Source organism: Stegostoma tigrinum, chromosome 11 (genome assembly GCF_030684315.1).
Source record: "Stegostoma tigrinum isolate sSteTig4 chromosome 11, sSteTig4.hap1, whole genome shotgun sequence".
Taxonomy (NCBI): Eukaryota; Metazoa; Chordata; class Chondrichthyes; order Orectolobiformes; family Stegostomatidae; genus Stegostoma; species Stegostoma tigrinum.
In genome coordinates, this window is record NC_081364.1 from 12,162,810 (window position 1) to 12,177,406 (window position 14,597).

General features: G+C 40.7%; 1 protein-coding gene across 4 annotated transcripts in view; it reads left to right on the plus strand.

Moving 5' to 3' along the window:
* The window catches only part of usp4 (ubiquitin specific peptidase 4 (proto-oncogene)), a 99,842-nt gene that overhangs the window by 82,900 nt on the left and 2,345 nt on the right, over positions 1–14,597 (plus strand). Inside the window, exons 19-23 of one of the 4 annotated variants that reach the window (XR_009446485.1) lie at positions 1,072–1,221; positions 3,726–3,829; positions 3,915–4,003; positions 8,379–8,673; positions 9,076–9,294. Coding sequence is in view for 3 of the 4 variants with exons in the window: in XM_059649752.1 (XP_059505735.1) it covers positions 1,072–1,221; positions 3,726–3,829; positions 3,915–4,003; positions 8,379–8,472; positions 9,076–9,119 (481 nt within the window). In the remaining variant the exon portion in view is untranslated. Of the gene's footprint in view, positions 1–1,071; positions 1,222–3,725; positions 3,830–3,914; positions 4,004–8,378; positions 9,295–14,597 lie in introns of those variants that run through there. The other 3 variants (XM_059649752.1, XM_059649751.1, XM_059649753.1) reach the window with 3 other exon arrangements.

The following is a 14,597-nucleotide window of genomic DNA, read 5'->3' on the forward strand; positions in this document are numbered from 1 at the left end:
AGGTATTGATGGCAACTTGTTGTGAAGTCTTTGTCAGAACAATTATTTTATCAATTTAATCAGTGAAATCTGTTGTGGAAACAAGAATATATAATTTAAGGATATGAGACCTATGATATTTTGGACCTAACCAAATCAAATAATTAAAGTTTTGATGGATTTGTTGCGAACACAAGTCAGTCATTTAGGACATTTTTAGACATCATTATGCAAGGTGAGTCTCTTTATGTGCAAGTTTGTGCTGTTCCCTGGAGATAATTACTTAATACTCTCAGCATTTGTCATTTCCTCAGTTATTTAATGGTGGAATTATGGAAAGCTGACCTGTGTCTGTTGAGTTTCATTAATTAACATCCAAGTTATGAAATCTTTTTGGTGAGGAATTGTTTTGTTCTCCAAAGGATAGGAGTTCTGCCATGTCCAGCTTTTCATGCTGGAGATGACTTCAGAAACAGTCAAAAATCACACCATGCTACTCTCTTGACTGGAATATTTGACATCAGTTTATAGCTGTATGTTCACATTTAGAAATTCCTAATCCATTACATGAAAATAGAATGTACTGACAAGATGAAATTCAAAGCCAGAATTTTAGTGCTGCAGTCATTGCGCTGCAAGCAAGCTCTCACAATGAATTGACTTATCCAGACACCAGACATTGAGTTTGTTGGTTCAAGATTATCCTGTAGGCTCTGAGTTAACTTGTTCCAGTCAGGACAGTAATGAGAAGGGAATAATTGTCAATTCCCTAGGTAAGCTAGGGAAATATTGATCTACAGGAATGTTTTCAATTACTGCCCAGCAATCCCTGACAGGCATTTGAGGATTTTGGGCAAGTACAGGCTTGGGATCAGAAGTACCAGTTAAAGTAGGCAGTCCACTGTACACCGGCATCAGTACCTTGTAACAATGCCTTCAGGCTGGAGTACTGTAGTAGAAATAAAATGGGGTTAAGGAAAGTAAAGATTGAACATTAAATGTGAAAGTTACTGAAAATTTAACAATCCATTTCTACTTAAATGCATTTTTGGGAAATGATTTGTTAGTATTTACTGCTATTTGTCTCTGCAGGTACTGCCCCACTTGTAAAAAGCACCAGCAGGCCACTAAAAAGTTTGATTTGTGGTCACTACCAAAGATTCTTGTCGTACATCTGAAGCGTTTCTCATATAATAGGTATTGGAGAGATAAACTTGACACTCTAGTAGAGTTTCCTATAAGGTGAGAGATTAACTCATTTTAGTGTATGGCATTTTATGTAACCAGGACAATAATTTAATTTGCTGCTCTGAAAATGTGGTCCACGCCAAAGAGTGATGCAGAGGAGTGCCAGGTTGCGGGTCACATTTGTAATCCTTAACAGCAACTTGACTACCTCCCATCTGTTAATACAAAATGATATTGAACTCTTAATGGGCACAGAGGCTACTGACATTGCCAAGCCTTCTATTTAATGAGATATACGCCATAGAGGCTATACCTACTTCTTTAGAGCTGCTGCTGATACAAAATTTAACTGAGTTCTCTAGCAAAAATTTTTTATGGCCACCATTTTGACCTGTAGTGCAGATCACAAATGGTGTTTCCTATTTTCTAGCATGTGCATTCATCCATTGAGCATTTTTAAAAAGTTTTTTAAAAGTGCTGGAGAAAGTTAGCTGGTCTGTGTGGAGACAGAAGCACAATTAATGTTCTGAGTCTGGTATGACTTGGAAGATGTTGCCAGACTTGAGTTTTTCCAGCAATTTTTTGTTGCAGATTTTCAACATTTTCAGTATTTTACTTTATTTCTGAAATAGCTTTTAAAAATAATGAGAAGATTCCATTGTACTTGTAATTTTTCAGTGCAGTTTTGCAACAGAAATGGAACATAAAACTTGAACAAATTGAAAGAACAGACGGTCCTACTTAACCCAGATCGATATTTTACGATAGACTGTGTTACTATCAAATTTGACTGGAAGGGAAAATTCCTTTCCCTCACCACCCAAGCTTCATCAATGACCTTCCCTCAATTATAAGATCAGAAGCAGGGATGTTCACTGATTGCACAACATTCAGCACCATTTGTGACTTCTCGGATACTGAAGCAGTCCACGTTCAAATGCAACAAAATCTGGACAATATTCAAGTTTGGGCCGGCAAGGGACGACAATATTGGTGTCACACAAATGCTAGGCTATGACCATCACCAATAAGAGACAATCTAACCATGCCCCTTGATATTCAGTGGCATTATCATTAAAATTCCCCCACTATCAACATCCTGGGTGCTATCATTGACCAGAAACTCAACTGGACTCATCACATAAACATAGTGGCTACAAGAGCAGGTCAGAGGCTAGGAATACTGCAGCGAGTAACTCGCCACCTGACTCTCCAAAGCTTGTCGATCATCTACAAGGCACAAATCAGGAATGTGATGAAATACTCCCCACTTGCCTGATTGAGTGCAGGTCCAACAGCACTCAAGAAGCTTCCCACCATCTAGGACAAACCAGCACGCTTAATGAGCAGCAGTGTATACTATCTACAAGATGCACTGCAGAAATTCACCAATGATCCTTAGACAGCATAACCACAAACCACTTCCATCTAGATGGACAAAGGGTAGCAAATACATGGGGGCACCAGCACCACCATCTGGAAAATTCCCTCCACACCACTCACTGTCCTGACTTGGAAATGTATCACTGTTCTTTCACAGTCACTGGGTCAAAATCTTGGAGATCCTTCCCTAATGGCATCATGGGTCAACCCGCATCACATGGACTGCTTTGGTTCAAGAAGCTCACCACCACCTTCTCAAGGGCAACTAGGGTCAGGCAATAGATATTGGCCAGTAAACAATGTCCACATACCACAAATGACTAAAATAAAAATTCTTCTGCCTCTGTTCCTAATCCCCAATTCCTTTCGTTTGACAGTTGGCACGTGTGCCTTCAGCCATCTAAGGGAAGGTTCTGGAAATCTTTCACTCAGCTTCTCCACCCCTTCTTTTTTAAGGTTATCTGCAAAATCCATTTTGTCTGTTTTTTGACAACACTGTCTAATATCATCTTGTGCTTAATATTTGTTTTTATCCAATTTGCTCTGTAACATTGTTAAAGGTGCTGTCTAAACAGACAATGTTATTCAAACTATTATTCCTAAATAGTTGATTTTGACAAACTCAAAGTCTAAAATTAGGATCTTTCTATTCTATTAATCCTATACTTCTTGTAATGTTGCACTTTTAAAAAAAGGTAATAACGTTATGGCACAAACGAAGTGTTCAGTTTATGGTCCTTATTCGTAGCCATGTTTCTTTTTGAGTTGACTGATTTAAGTCACAGCATGAAAAGATCTATTTGGTCTATTATTATGCCAACTCTGAATGAAACTTCAAGATCATAAGGTTTTGACTCCATTGCAATGTAATGATGTTTCAAAGTCCTCCATTGTTAATCTGCTGACCTGTTCGCTTACATTTCTACCTGTTTAGTTTTCACCAGATCCTCTCTCTCACTGAAATAAAATAAGGTTATTCAAGTATGAATAAACAGATACCAGTAGGCTTGCTTCAAAATCTATATTCTGAAAAACTGATGTCAGTTATCCCTAGTAAAATGTTCTAGGTGCAGCAATGGTCTGGGTCCACTGATTAAATGCATTGGTGAGTCCTTGCTGGTGCATATTTTATATTTGTTGAAATATTAATGTTTGTTCTTTTAATGGGTTCACAGAGATTTGAACATGTCCGAGTTTGTCTACAATCCCAAACCTGGCCCCTGCATCTATGACCTTGTTGCAGTCACTAACCACTATGGAGGAATGGGAGGAGGTCATTGTAAGTAATTTCAGCTTTATTCACTGAAAAATTTACATTCTTCATTTATGAATGTAGAACGTAATTTTCTTTATCCTGCCAACAGATACTGCATATGCTAAAAATAAAATTGATGGACAATGGTATTATTTTGATGACAGTAGTGTATCAGGAGCGTCTGAAGATCAGATTGTGGTAAGTTGCACTAACTACAGAACAGAAAATATTGTAGTTGTATTTGGGAAGTCCTTTTTTTCCCTAATCTTGCATTTCTAACATCAGTCCTTTTGGCTTTCCTTCAACCTTCCAATTTCTATGTGTCAAACAGAACATGTAAATCGCCCTTGTAACAATCACTGCGTTGGTGATTGCTACTGTAGTAAATTGGCTGCTCTTCTATCTTTGTTTTCATAGAGCACAGAACTCTACAGCATGGAAAGTGCCCTTCAGCCCAAGGTGACGTGCCAAACGTGATGCCAAATTAAACTAATCCTTTCTGCCTGTCATTGGTCCATATACCTCCATTCTTTGCATATCTGCATGCCTATCTCAAAATCCCTTTTATGTCTCCTTCATGCCTGCCTGCACCACGACCCCTGGCAGTGCATTCCAGATTACTTCCACTATGTGAAAACCTTGTCCTCCTCATCTGCTTTGAACTTGCCCCTCACCCCTTAAATGCACACCCCCTAGTATTACCCATTTCAACTATGGGTAAAAAGACTCTGGCCGTCCACCCTGTCTATGCATCTCATAATTTTATAGACTTCTATCAAATCTTAACTCAATGTCTGCCACTCCAGCGAAAACAACCCAAGTTTATCTAGTCTAAACCCTTCAGAAATTTTTTGTAAAAGGATCTAGACTCAAAATGTCAGCTTTCCTGCTCCTCTGCTGCTTGGCCTGCTGTGTTCGTCCAGCTCTACACCTTGTTATCTCAGATTCTCCAGCCTCAGCAGTTCCACTGTCTCTGAACCAAGTTTATCTAGTGTCTTTTTATGATTCGAAGCCTCAAATCCAAGCAGCATTCCTGGTAAACCTCTTTCTCCACCCTCTCCAGTAGGCCTGTAATGTGGTGACCAAAATTGACTGCATGACTCTAAGTGTGGCCTAACCAAAGTCTCTTACAGAGTTGCAACATGACATCCTGATTCTCATACTCCGTTCCCTGGCCAGAAGAGGCAAGCATTCCATACACTGCCTTTACCACACTATCTGCTTGCATGACTACTTTTCAGGGAGTTATGGACTTGAACCCCAGGATCATTCTGTACATCAGTGCTGTTCAGGGTCCTGTCATTAACTGTATACCTTTCCTTAACATTCAGAGTCATAGAGTCCTATAGCACAGAGACTGGCCCTTCGGCCTAAACTGGTGCATGCTGACCAAAATCTCCATCCACGTTATCCCCATTTCCCTGCACTTGGCTCATATCCTTCTAACCCGTTCCTATCCATGTATTCGTCCAAATGCCTTCTAAATGTTAATGTACCCACTTGAACCAACTCTGGCAGCTCATTCCGTATGCATACCATTCTCTGTGTAAAATAGTTGCCCTTAAGGTTCCTATATATTCTTTCCTCCTTTACCTTAAACTGATGCCCTCTAGTCCTCGATTCCCGAACGCTGGGAAAAAGACTGCATTCACCCTATCCTTGTCTCTCATGACCTGATACAATTGTGTAAGATTCCGCCTCAGTCTGCAACACTCCAAAAGGAAAACATCCTAGCTTGTCCATCCTCTCCCTATAACTCATCCCTTGCATTCTGGCAACATCCTTGTAAATTTCTGCACGCTTTCCAGTTTAATAATATCCTTTCTAAAGCAAGGTGACCAAAACTGAACACAATACTCCCAAGTGCGGCCTCACCAAAGTCCTGTACACCTGCACCATAAACTTTCCAACTTGTGTATTCATTGACCTAACTGATGAAGCCCTGTGTGCCAAAAGTTGTCTTCACTGCCCTGCCTACCTGTGACTCCACTTTCAGAGAATCATGCACATGAATACCAAGGTCCCTCTGTTCCACTGGACTCCTTAAGGCCCTATCATTCACCATAAAACTCCTACCTTGATTTGACTTTCCAAAATGCAACACCTCACATTTATCTATCTTAAACTCCGTTTGTCATTTCTCAGCCCACTTCCCCAGCTGATCAAGATCCTTCTGCAATTTCCGATAACCTTCCTCACTGCCCACAATACCATCTATTTTAGTGTAATTTGCATTTGATTTCCCGTAGTGTGCAGCACTTCACACTTGAAAGGATTAAACTCCATCTACCCTTACTCTGCCCATATCTGCAACTGATTTATATCCTGCTATATCTTTCGACAACTTGCTACATTATCCACAACTCCACCGATCCTTGTATCATCTGCAAACTTACTAACATGCTGATCTACATTTTCATCCAAGTCATTGTGATTATATTAAAAAAAAGCTGAGGTCCCAGTCACAAACCTGCAGAACACCACTAGTCGTTGACTTGCAGCCTAAAAAACGTGCTTCCACCACAACCCTCTGTCTTCTGTGGGCAAGCCAGTTTTGAATCCACATGGCCAATCACCGTGGATCCCATGCATCTTAATCTCCTGGATGAGCCTCCCATGGGGGACCTTGTCGAAAACCTTACTAAAATTCATGTAGACAATGACCACTGCTGTACTCTCGTCAATCACCTTTGTCGTCGTATTAAACAATTCAATCAAGTTAGTAAGACAAGACCTCCCCTGCACAAAGCTATGCTGACTGTCCCTAATTAGACAATACTTTTTTCCAAATGCGAGTAAATTATATCGCAAAGAATTCTCTCCAATAGTTTCCCTACCGCCAATCTGGGACTTGCTGATTTATAGTTTCCTGGATTATCCCTATTTACCACCTTAAATGGAAGAACAACATTAGCTACTTACCAGTCCTCCAGGACCCCTCGAGTGCTAACGAGAATACAACGATCTTGGTCAAAGTGCTAGCAAGCTCCTCTCTTGCTTGTCACAGTAATCTGGGATAGATACCATCAAGCCTTGGGGACTGATCCACCTTGGTGCTCTACAAGAGACCCAACACCACTTCTTTCTTGACCTCAAAATGCCCGAGCATATTAACGTGCTCCAGTCAAATCTCAGTATCCTCCACAGAATTAGATTTAACTTTATTATCGAGTGCATCCTTCTCCTGGGTGAATACTGACACAAAGTACTCACTTAGGATCTCGCCCACATCCTCTGCCTCCAAGCAAATGCTCCCCTCCTTTATCATGGCATGACTATTGTCATCCTCTGATCCCTGTTCTCCACTCACCTTTGGTCATTGTCTGCTGATCACTCCATATACCAGGTGCTTGTATGCTTCCATTTCCATTAAAATATGGTTGTCTTAATTCTCCATCTTCAGTACCCTCATTGCTCTCAAATTCGTCGGCTTAGCTTCCATGTTTATGTTGACAGTATTTTAGCAGTATCTCTCATCATGTGTTGTGCACTGTCTGTGCAACAACAATACCGCTAATTAAACAATGGCAAGACTGGAATTGAGAATTATCATATTAGCCACGATTTCCTTGGTGGAGTGGACTTGATGGGATAAATGGCCTATTTCTGCAATGTCTTATGGTATCACTATGACAGTACAGAGTTTTCAAGCCTTGTATAACTTGAATGGGCCTTTAAATCCCTGATCAAGTCCAGCTTCGTTTTTTTTTCCAGAAATGTCTTCATGGCTGCAAAACTGAGATTAGAAGAGAATATCAGGATGAAATGTGATATGAATGTTACCAACAGACTGGCTTCATCTTAGCATATTTCCAGACCGAGTATGGAACATTAAAAGATCAGGAGTACATTACATGGCCCTCAAGTGTACTTTATCATACATAACCATCTGCTCCACTTTCAGTTTTATTTTTGCCTAGTTCCCTCCCCTGGTTTGAGAGACAAGAAGTACGTCTATCTTTGCACAACATCAGTGCGAACATTCACAGTCCTTTTGAAACATTTAATTCCAGAGACTCGAACTCTGAGTGGGGGAAAAAATGGCCCTATCTCAATTTTAAATGATCAGTCTCTTAAGGCTGTTCTCCTAGCTGACAGAAATAACTTATTGTCTATTTTGTCAAGACTCCTCAATCTTTTATATTTCAATAAGATTGACTCTTATTCTTCTAAACTTGAACATTAGGCCCACATCTCATTGTAGGACAACCCTTGCTCATTGTACCAACTAAAATGGTATACTTTTTTTTTACCTTGAGGGCTTCCTGTATCTCTTTATTTCCGTATGTGAGTAAGTTGAAGTCTCCTTTGAATGTCAGCATTTAGAAACTTCACACTTTTTTTTTGTTTTTTTAAATTCTGACTACCAAGTAACTTAGTACTTAACCCATCTGCCACCTTGTTGCCTATTTATTTTAATCTTGAATAACATGACCCAAGTCAAGAAATAGTTTTAAGAAAGGATTTTGAAGAAGCAGCAACAAATGCAAGTTGTTTTTCCCTTATGTGCAGCAAATTACATTGCTCCTACCAACAAAACTTGATCACTAACAGATTTCTTCATTTCTCCTAGACAAAAGCAGCTTATGTTCTTTTCTATCAACGTAGAGACTCTAATAGCCAGTACAACAGTTCATCTGCTTCCTTGAGTACTCCTGAAGAGAATGGTGAGAATAGAAAAAATGAAGATGATAAAATGGATACCAACTAAGATGAAACTGCATGATTTTAGCAACAAGAAATTAGATCACCTGTTTTTGGACTGTGTTGCTCTACCATCAGCACCAGCTGTCTTCAGGGTCAGGACAAGAACCCTCTTGATAACAGCGACTTTTTAAAAACAAAATTGATCAAATCTGAATGAATGGGTGAGCAAAAATAACATGCTCTCTTTCAGAATCTACTGATTTCTGATGCAATTGATGGATGTCAGTACTGTAAAATAAACTGCTTTGGAAATTGTGAGTTTTTTCTCATCAGCTATTTAAGATAGGGATTTTGGTTTGGTTTGTTTTTGAAAAGGGTTGCAGTTTTTCCCCCCTTCCCACATTAATTTTCTGCCCAATTTGAAATTTTAAGTTATGCCACAGAACTTGCATTGTCTGTATTGTTTCCTCTTATTGGTATAATGGTATTTTGTTGCATGAATGACACCTTGCATCTTAACCTGGCAATCTTGCATTATAAATTTGTAGCAGAGCACTGGTTTATGTGTGGTTTGGCTACTGTGACTCAGATAATAAAATTTGTAATATTATATTGTATTATAGGCGGCACAGGAACAGAGGTTTCCAAACCCCAGGTGCGATACTGATCCAAACCAGCATAACCTTGCTGGTATGTATTGTAATGTAAATTTCACATCAGTTTCTTCTAGTCTTTTTGCTCAAACTGGCACTTTGTAAGTGGCTGGTTTTAATACATATCTCTACATAAATAAAAACTGCTGATTGGAGCTGTGACTTGTCTGTCATGTGGGCTCACTGTAAGGAGTGGAAATAGTTTTGTTGTTTGAACAGCAAGTTTTGATAAAAATGATTCTGCTATTATTATATGGCCTCCTTTTGGTTTCTAACAAAAATTGTTTGGAAATAATGTAATAAACCTTAATTCAAGCTAAAACCTCTATAGAAAATACTGACTTTTACAGTCTTATATGACCACTGCTACAGTATGTTGAGGAATACATTGAGGATTTCAATATATCAATTTATTGCATTGAGTGGGTCCAAACATTCTGTTTCAAATGCACTTAACTAACTTGGCAACTGTGATCTCTAGCAAAATCAATTATAATATCAATGTTTGCTTGTAGGTAGTGCTGCAACTACTTTTTGCACCAATGTCATTAGCTTCACCCATGTTTTTTCCTGCATTCTGGCTGAGCCACTGTATTCTAATTCGTTGAAGTCTCTTGTAACTTAACTAGAGATTCCTTTCTCTCTCCAAGGCTGTGCTGTGCTATTGTTGTCATCTCGGAGCTGAAATGTTTCCAGAATATGACAGCTTATTTCTGTGTCCCTATATGTGTCCAGATCTCTCTTCCTTTTATCCTTAAACATTTACTCCTTCCAAAACCATCAGGAACAGTGAGTGAATTAAACAACAATGACCTGCTATACTTTCTCCCAAATCTATGCCTTTTACCACTTGTCCCTTCATTTCTAGCCCTGCTTCATCTGAATATTTCAGTCGTTCTCCCTGATTTGCAAAACCACAGTGTTGACTACCTAAATATTTAAAAATGTTAAGCTGTCACCATTTCTCTATTGAATGTTGATAACAGCAGTATTTTACATGCTATTTATAACTTCATTAATTACATCAACCTTGGGTAGTACTGTTTTCACCATTTATTTCTCTTGCTCTGCCCCTTCTCCAGGCTGTTTAATCCTGTCCTACATGCAAACAGAATTGAGTTTTCCATTTAAAATACCTGGTGAAAGTTATAAATTATATTTGTTTTTATACATTGGGTCATCAGTGGTACTATAAAAGTGATTTAGTGGTGTAAAATTACTAGATTTCATATTAATAACAAAGGATATTTTGATCAAAATATAAAGGTTATTTCATCAGTGACTGTAGACACTTCGTAAGCTTATGAACTATATCCTTCTCCTATTTTCAAATCAGCATACAAAACTAGAAGGACAAACAGTTGCTAGATTTCTTATGACAGCCAGGTGTAGACATGGATGACCACAACAGGCCGAGCAGGAAAGCTGACGTTTTGGGCCTAGACCCTTCATCAGAAATCTTCATTTCTGATGAAGGGTCTAGGCCTGAAACTTCAGCTTTCCTGCTCCTGAGATGCTGTTTGGCCTGCTGTGTTCATCCAGCTCTACACCTTGTTCTCTCAGGTTCTCCAACATCTGCAGTTCCTATTATCGCTGGATTTCTGTTTTTTTTTTAACTGATGAGCCAGTTTCTTGCTCAGTTTGGAAGCCTGAATTTATAGAAATTGAGGTATTGGGCATACACACCAAACAAACATTTCTGTGTTTGCTTGTATGGAACTTTTCAGTTCATTTTAAATGGTGAAACTCAAATTTTACTTTTTATTACATGGGGGAGAAATATCACCCTGGATGTATGTAAATGGAAGAGTTTATCCCCCAGCAATTTCAACATTTGGGAGCAAGAGTCTTGTCAAAGACAAGTGAGCATGCCACAAAAGTAGTACTTCTCCCACCCCTTCAACAGTAACTTTGATTTGCAGATTCCATCACAGATTTATATAATTTGGATTAACATCACCTGGAATGACATCAACCAAGATAGTGAATGATTCTATTCTTTGCTGATCATTCAACAAGAGAATCCATCACTTGATCAGACTGTGTATTGTTTTGAAGCAAGCATTAAAAAAATCTAGCATAGGGAAAGGTATGAAGTACATCAATTTGTAATGTATCTAAGAAGCATTCTTACAGTGATTGAGGTTTTCTCTGACAACAGTTGTTTTACAATTGCTCACAGTTCTCAAAGTCACTTGTCCTCCTAATGTCATCTGCAGAAAGGATGTTAAAATACTGAAATCCCTTTTGAGGATATGCACATTTCAGCATTTTGAAACTGACTTTACAAAGTGAAATGCAATTCCTATCAGAGCTGTCTTAAAGAAACTTCTTCACCCAGAGAGTGGTGAATCTTAAGAAATTTGTTGCCACAAGCTGTGGAGGCCAGTTCATTTAAGATAGGTTCTTGATTATAAAGGGGATCAAAGGGCAGAAAGCAGGAGGATGGAGATGAAAAACTTATTAGCCTTGACTGAATGGCAGGGCAGACTCGTGGGCTGAATGGCTTAATTTCTGCTCCTGTGTCTTATGGCCTTATGTTGTAAAATCATGTCGCTGGATTAAGTTCTCCATCTGCAATAGTGCACACGTCAGCACCCTTATGCAACACTGTTGATCCAAGTCTATTTTAAGCTGTCAATGTTGACCCAATGCAACATTTCAAATGGATTGTAAAAGACATATTTCACAATTTGAAATGAAATGCAACTGTCAGCAACTTTGTGCTAACTGCTCCTCGTAGAATCCCTACAGTGTGGAAAACATTTGGCCCAACAAGTCCATATCAACTCTGAACAGCATCCCATCCGATCCTAGCAACTCGGCAGCTCCACTGGCTAATCCACCTAGCCGACACATCCCTGGACACTATGGGCAATTTAGCATAGCTAATCCACCTAGTCTGCACATCTTGGACTGTGGGAGGAAACCCATGAGACAAAGTTGCCTGAGGGAGGATTTGAACCCAGGTCCCCTGTACTGAGACACAGCAATGCTAACCAACAAATTATGATTGCTGAGACTAGCTTTGGACAATCTTGACTCCTGTTGTCAATACTTTGTTTACTATCCCAGACTCCCCAGAAAAACCCTCAAGATAACTAGAAATAAATATGTACAGTGATAATGGGAACTGCAGATGCTGGAGAATACAAGACAATAAAATGTGAGGCTGGATGAACACAGCAGGCCCAGCAGCATCTCGGGAGCACAAAAGCTGATATTTCAGGCCTAGACCCTCCTTCAGAGATGGGGATGGGGTGAGGGTTCTGGAATAAATAGGGAGATGGGGGGGTGGACCGAAGATGGAGAGAAAAGATGATAGGTGGGGAGGGGATAGGTCAGTCCAGGGAAGACTGACAGGTCAAGGAGGTGGGATGAGGTTAGTAGGTAGGAGATGGAGGTGCAGCTTGGGGTGGGACGAAGGGATGGGTGAGAGGAAGAACAGGTTAGGGAAGCAGAGACAGGTTGGACTGGTTTTGGGATGCAGTGGGTGGAGGGGAAGAGCTGGGCTGGTTGTGTGGTGTGGTGGGTGGAGGGGACGAACTGGGCTGGTTTTGGGATGCGGTGGGGGAAGGGGAGATTTTGAAGCTGGTGAAGTCCACATTAATACCACTGGGCTGCAGGGTTCCCAAGCGGAATATGAGTTGCTGTTCCTGCAACCTTCGGGTGGCATCATTGTGGCACTGCAGGAGGCCCATGATGGACATGTCATCTAAAGAATGGGAGGGGGAGTGGAAATGGTTTGCGACTGGGAGGTGCAGTTGTTTATTGCGAACCGAGCGGAGGTGTGCTGTGCTACACCTGCCCCCACACCACCTCCCTCACCCCTATCCCAGGCCCAAGATGACTTTCCATATTAAGCAGAGGTTCACCTGCACATCTGCCAATGTGGTATACTGCATCCATTGTACCCGGTGTGGCTTCGTCTACATTGGGGAAACCAAGCGGAGGCTTGGGGACCGCTTTGCAGAACACCTCCGCTCAGTTCGCAACAAACAACTGCACCTCCCAGTCGCAAACCATTTCCACTCCCCCTCCCATTCTTTAGACGACATGTCCATCATGGGCCTCCTGCAGTGCCACAATGATGCCACCCGAAGGTTGCAGGAACAGCAACTCATATTCTGCTTGGGAACCCTGCAGCCCAATGGTATCAATGTGGACTTCACCAGTTTCAAAATCTCCCCTCCCCCCAGTGCACCACACAACCAGCCCAGCTCTTCCCCTCCACCCACTGCATCCCAAAACCAGTCCAACCTGTCTCTGCTTCCCTAACCTGTTCTTCCTCTCACCCATCCCTTCCTCCCACCCCAAGCCGCACCTCCATCTCCTACCTACTAACCTCATCCCACCTTCTTGACCTGTCTGTCTTCCCTGGACTGACCTATCCCCCCCCCACCTATACTCTCCTCTCCACCTATTTTCTTTTCTCTCCATCTTCGGTCCGCCTCCCCCTCGCTCCCTATTTATTCCAGAAACCTCACCCTATCCCCATCTCTGATGAAGGGTCTCGGCCCGAAACGTCAGCTTTTGTGCTCCCGAGATGCTACTGGGCCTGCTGTGTTCATCCTCCCTCACATTTTATTGTCCTAGAAATAAATATATTAGCTTATGCCTTGAATTGAAAAAGAAATTAAATACAGCATTTGAGGAAGAGCAACAGCTGCAATACAGGTTGTTAGGATACAAGTGTTACCAATGTACTATTGAGTCTTCCAAGCAGATATGAAAACTAATTAAAGAATGTCAAACATTTTGAGATAACATGACCCCAGACAGGAGTCAAACATTGAGTAGAGTACAGCCTCAGAGTCAAAAACTTAACCTTCAATGCATTGTACTCTGTAGCCAGTAAAATTCAAGCCAAAAATTAGTGCTCGAAGATTAGTATGATTAGAATGGAATGGAGATCGCTAAATTGTTTTGAGGAAAACTCTTTTCAACCATGGATGAAATGTCATCTACTATCAAATAGGCACATACATCAAGAGAAAGCGCAAGCCTAAAACTAAGCTAAATGTCGTGCAGTTAAGTTGCTTGACAAAGGTGACACAATCCAGATACTAGTACGCATCGTCTGAAAAGTCCTAGGAGGCACTAGGATATATAGTACCTGACATTTGCAACTTGAACTGGGTAAACAGCAAGGGGTGAACTGGTGTTGGTGTGCTAGTTAGGTTCCATTATTTGCAGACGTTCAATACCTTGATTCTTTCCAGTCTACACCAGTCTGTGGTAAAGAGGCTACTGAAGCTTGACAATGGTGCCCTTTATTCTTTTCAGTCTTTACAGCATATTGTGCCTCAACAGTTCTTAAAGAAATGATAAACTCATTCATCACTTTGTTATCCTCCCCTATCTGAAGGGTAACGATTGATACCACTAGCATTGAGGAAAGATTGACCTCTCGTCCTTATTTACCTGTTCAATGATTAGTAAAGGATTAGGCTCCCTGACTGCTTGTGGCTCTTGGTCAAGCATATTAGTAT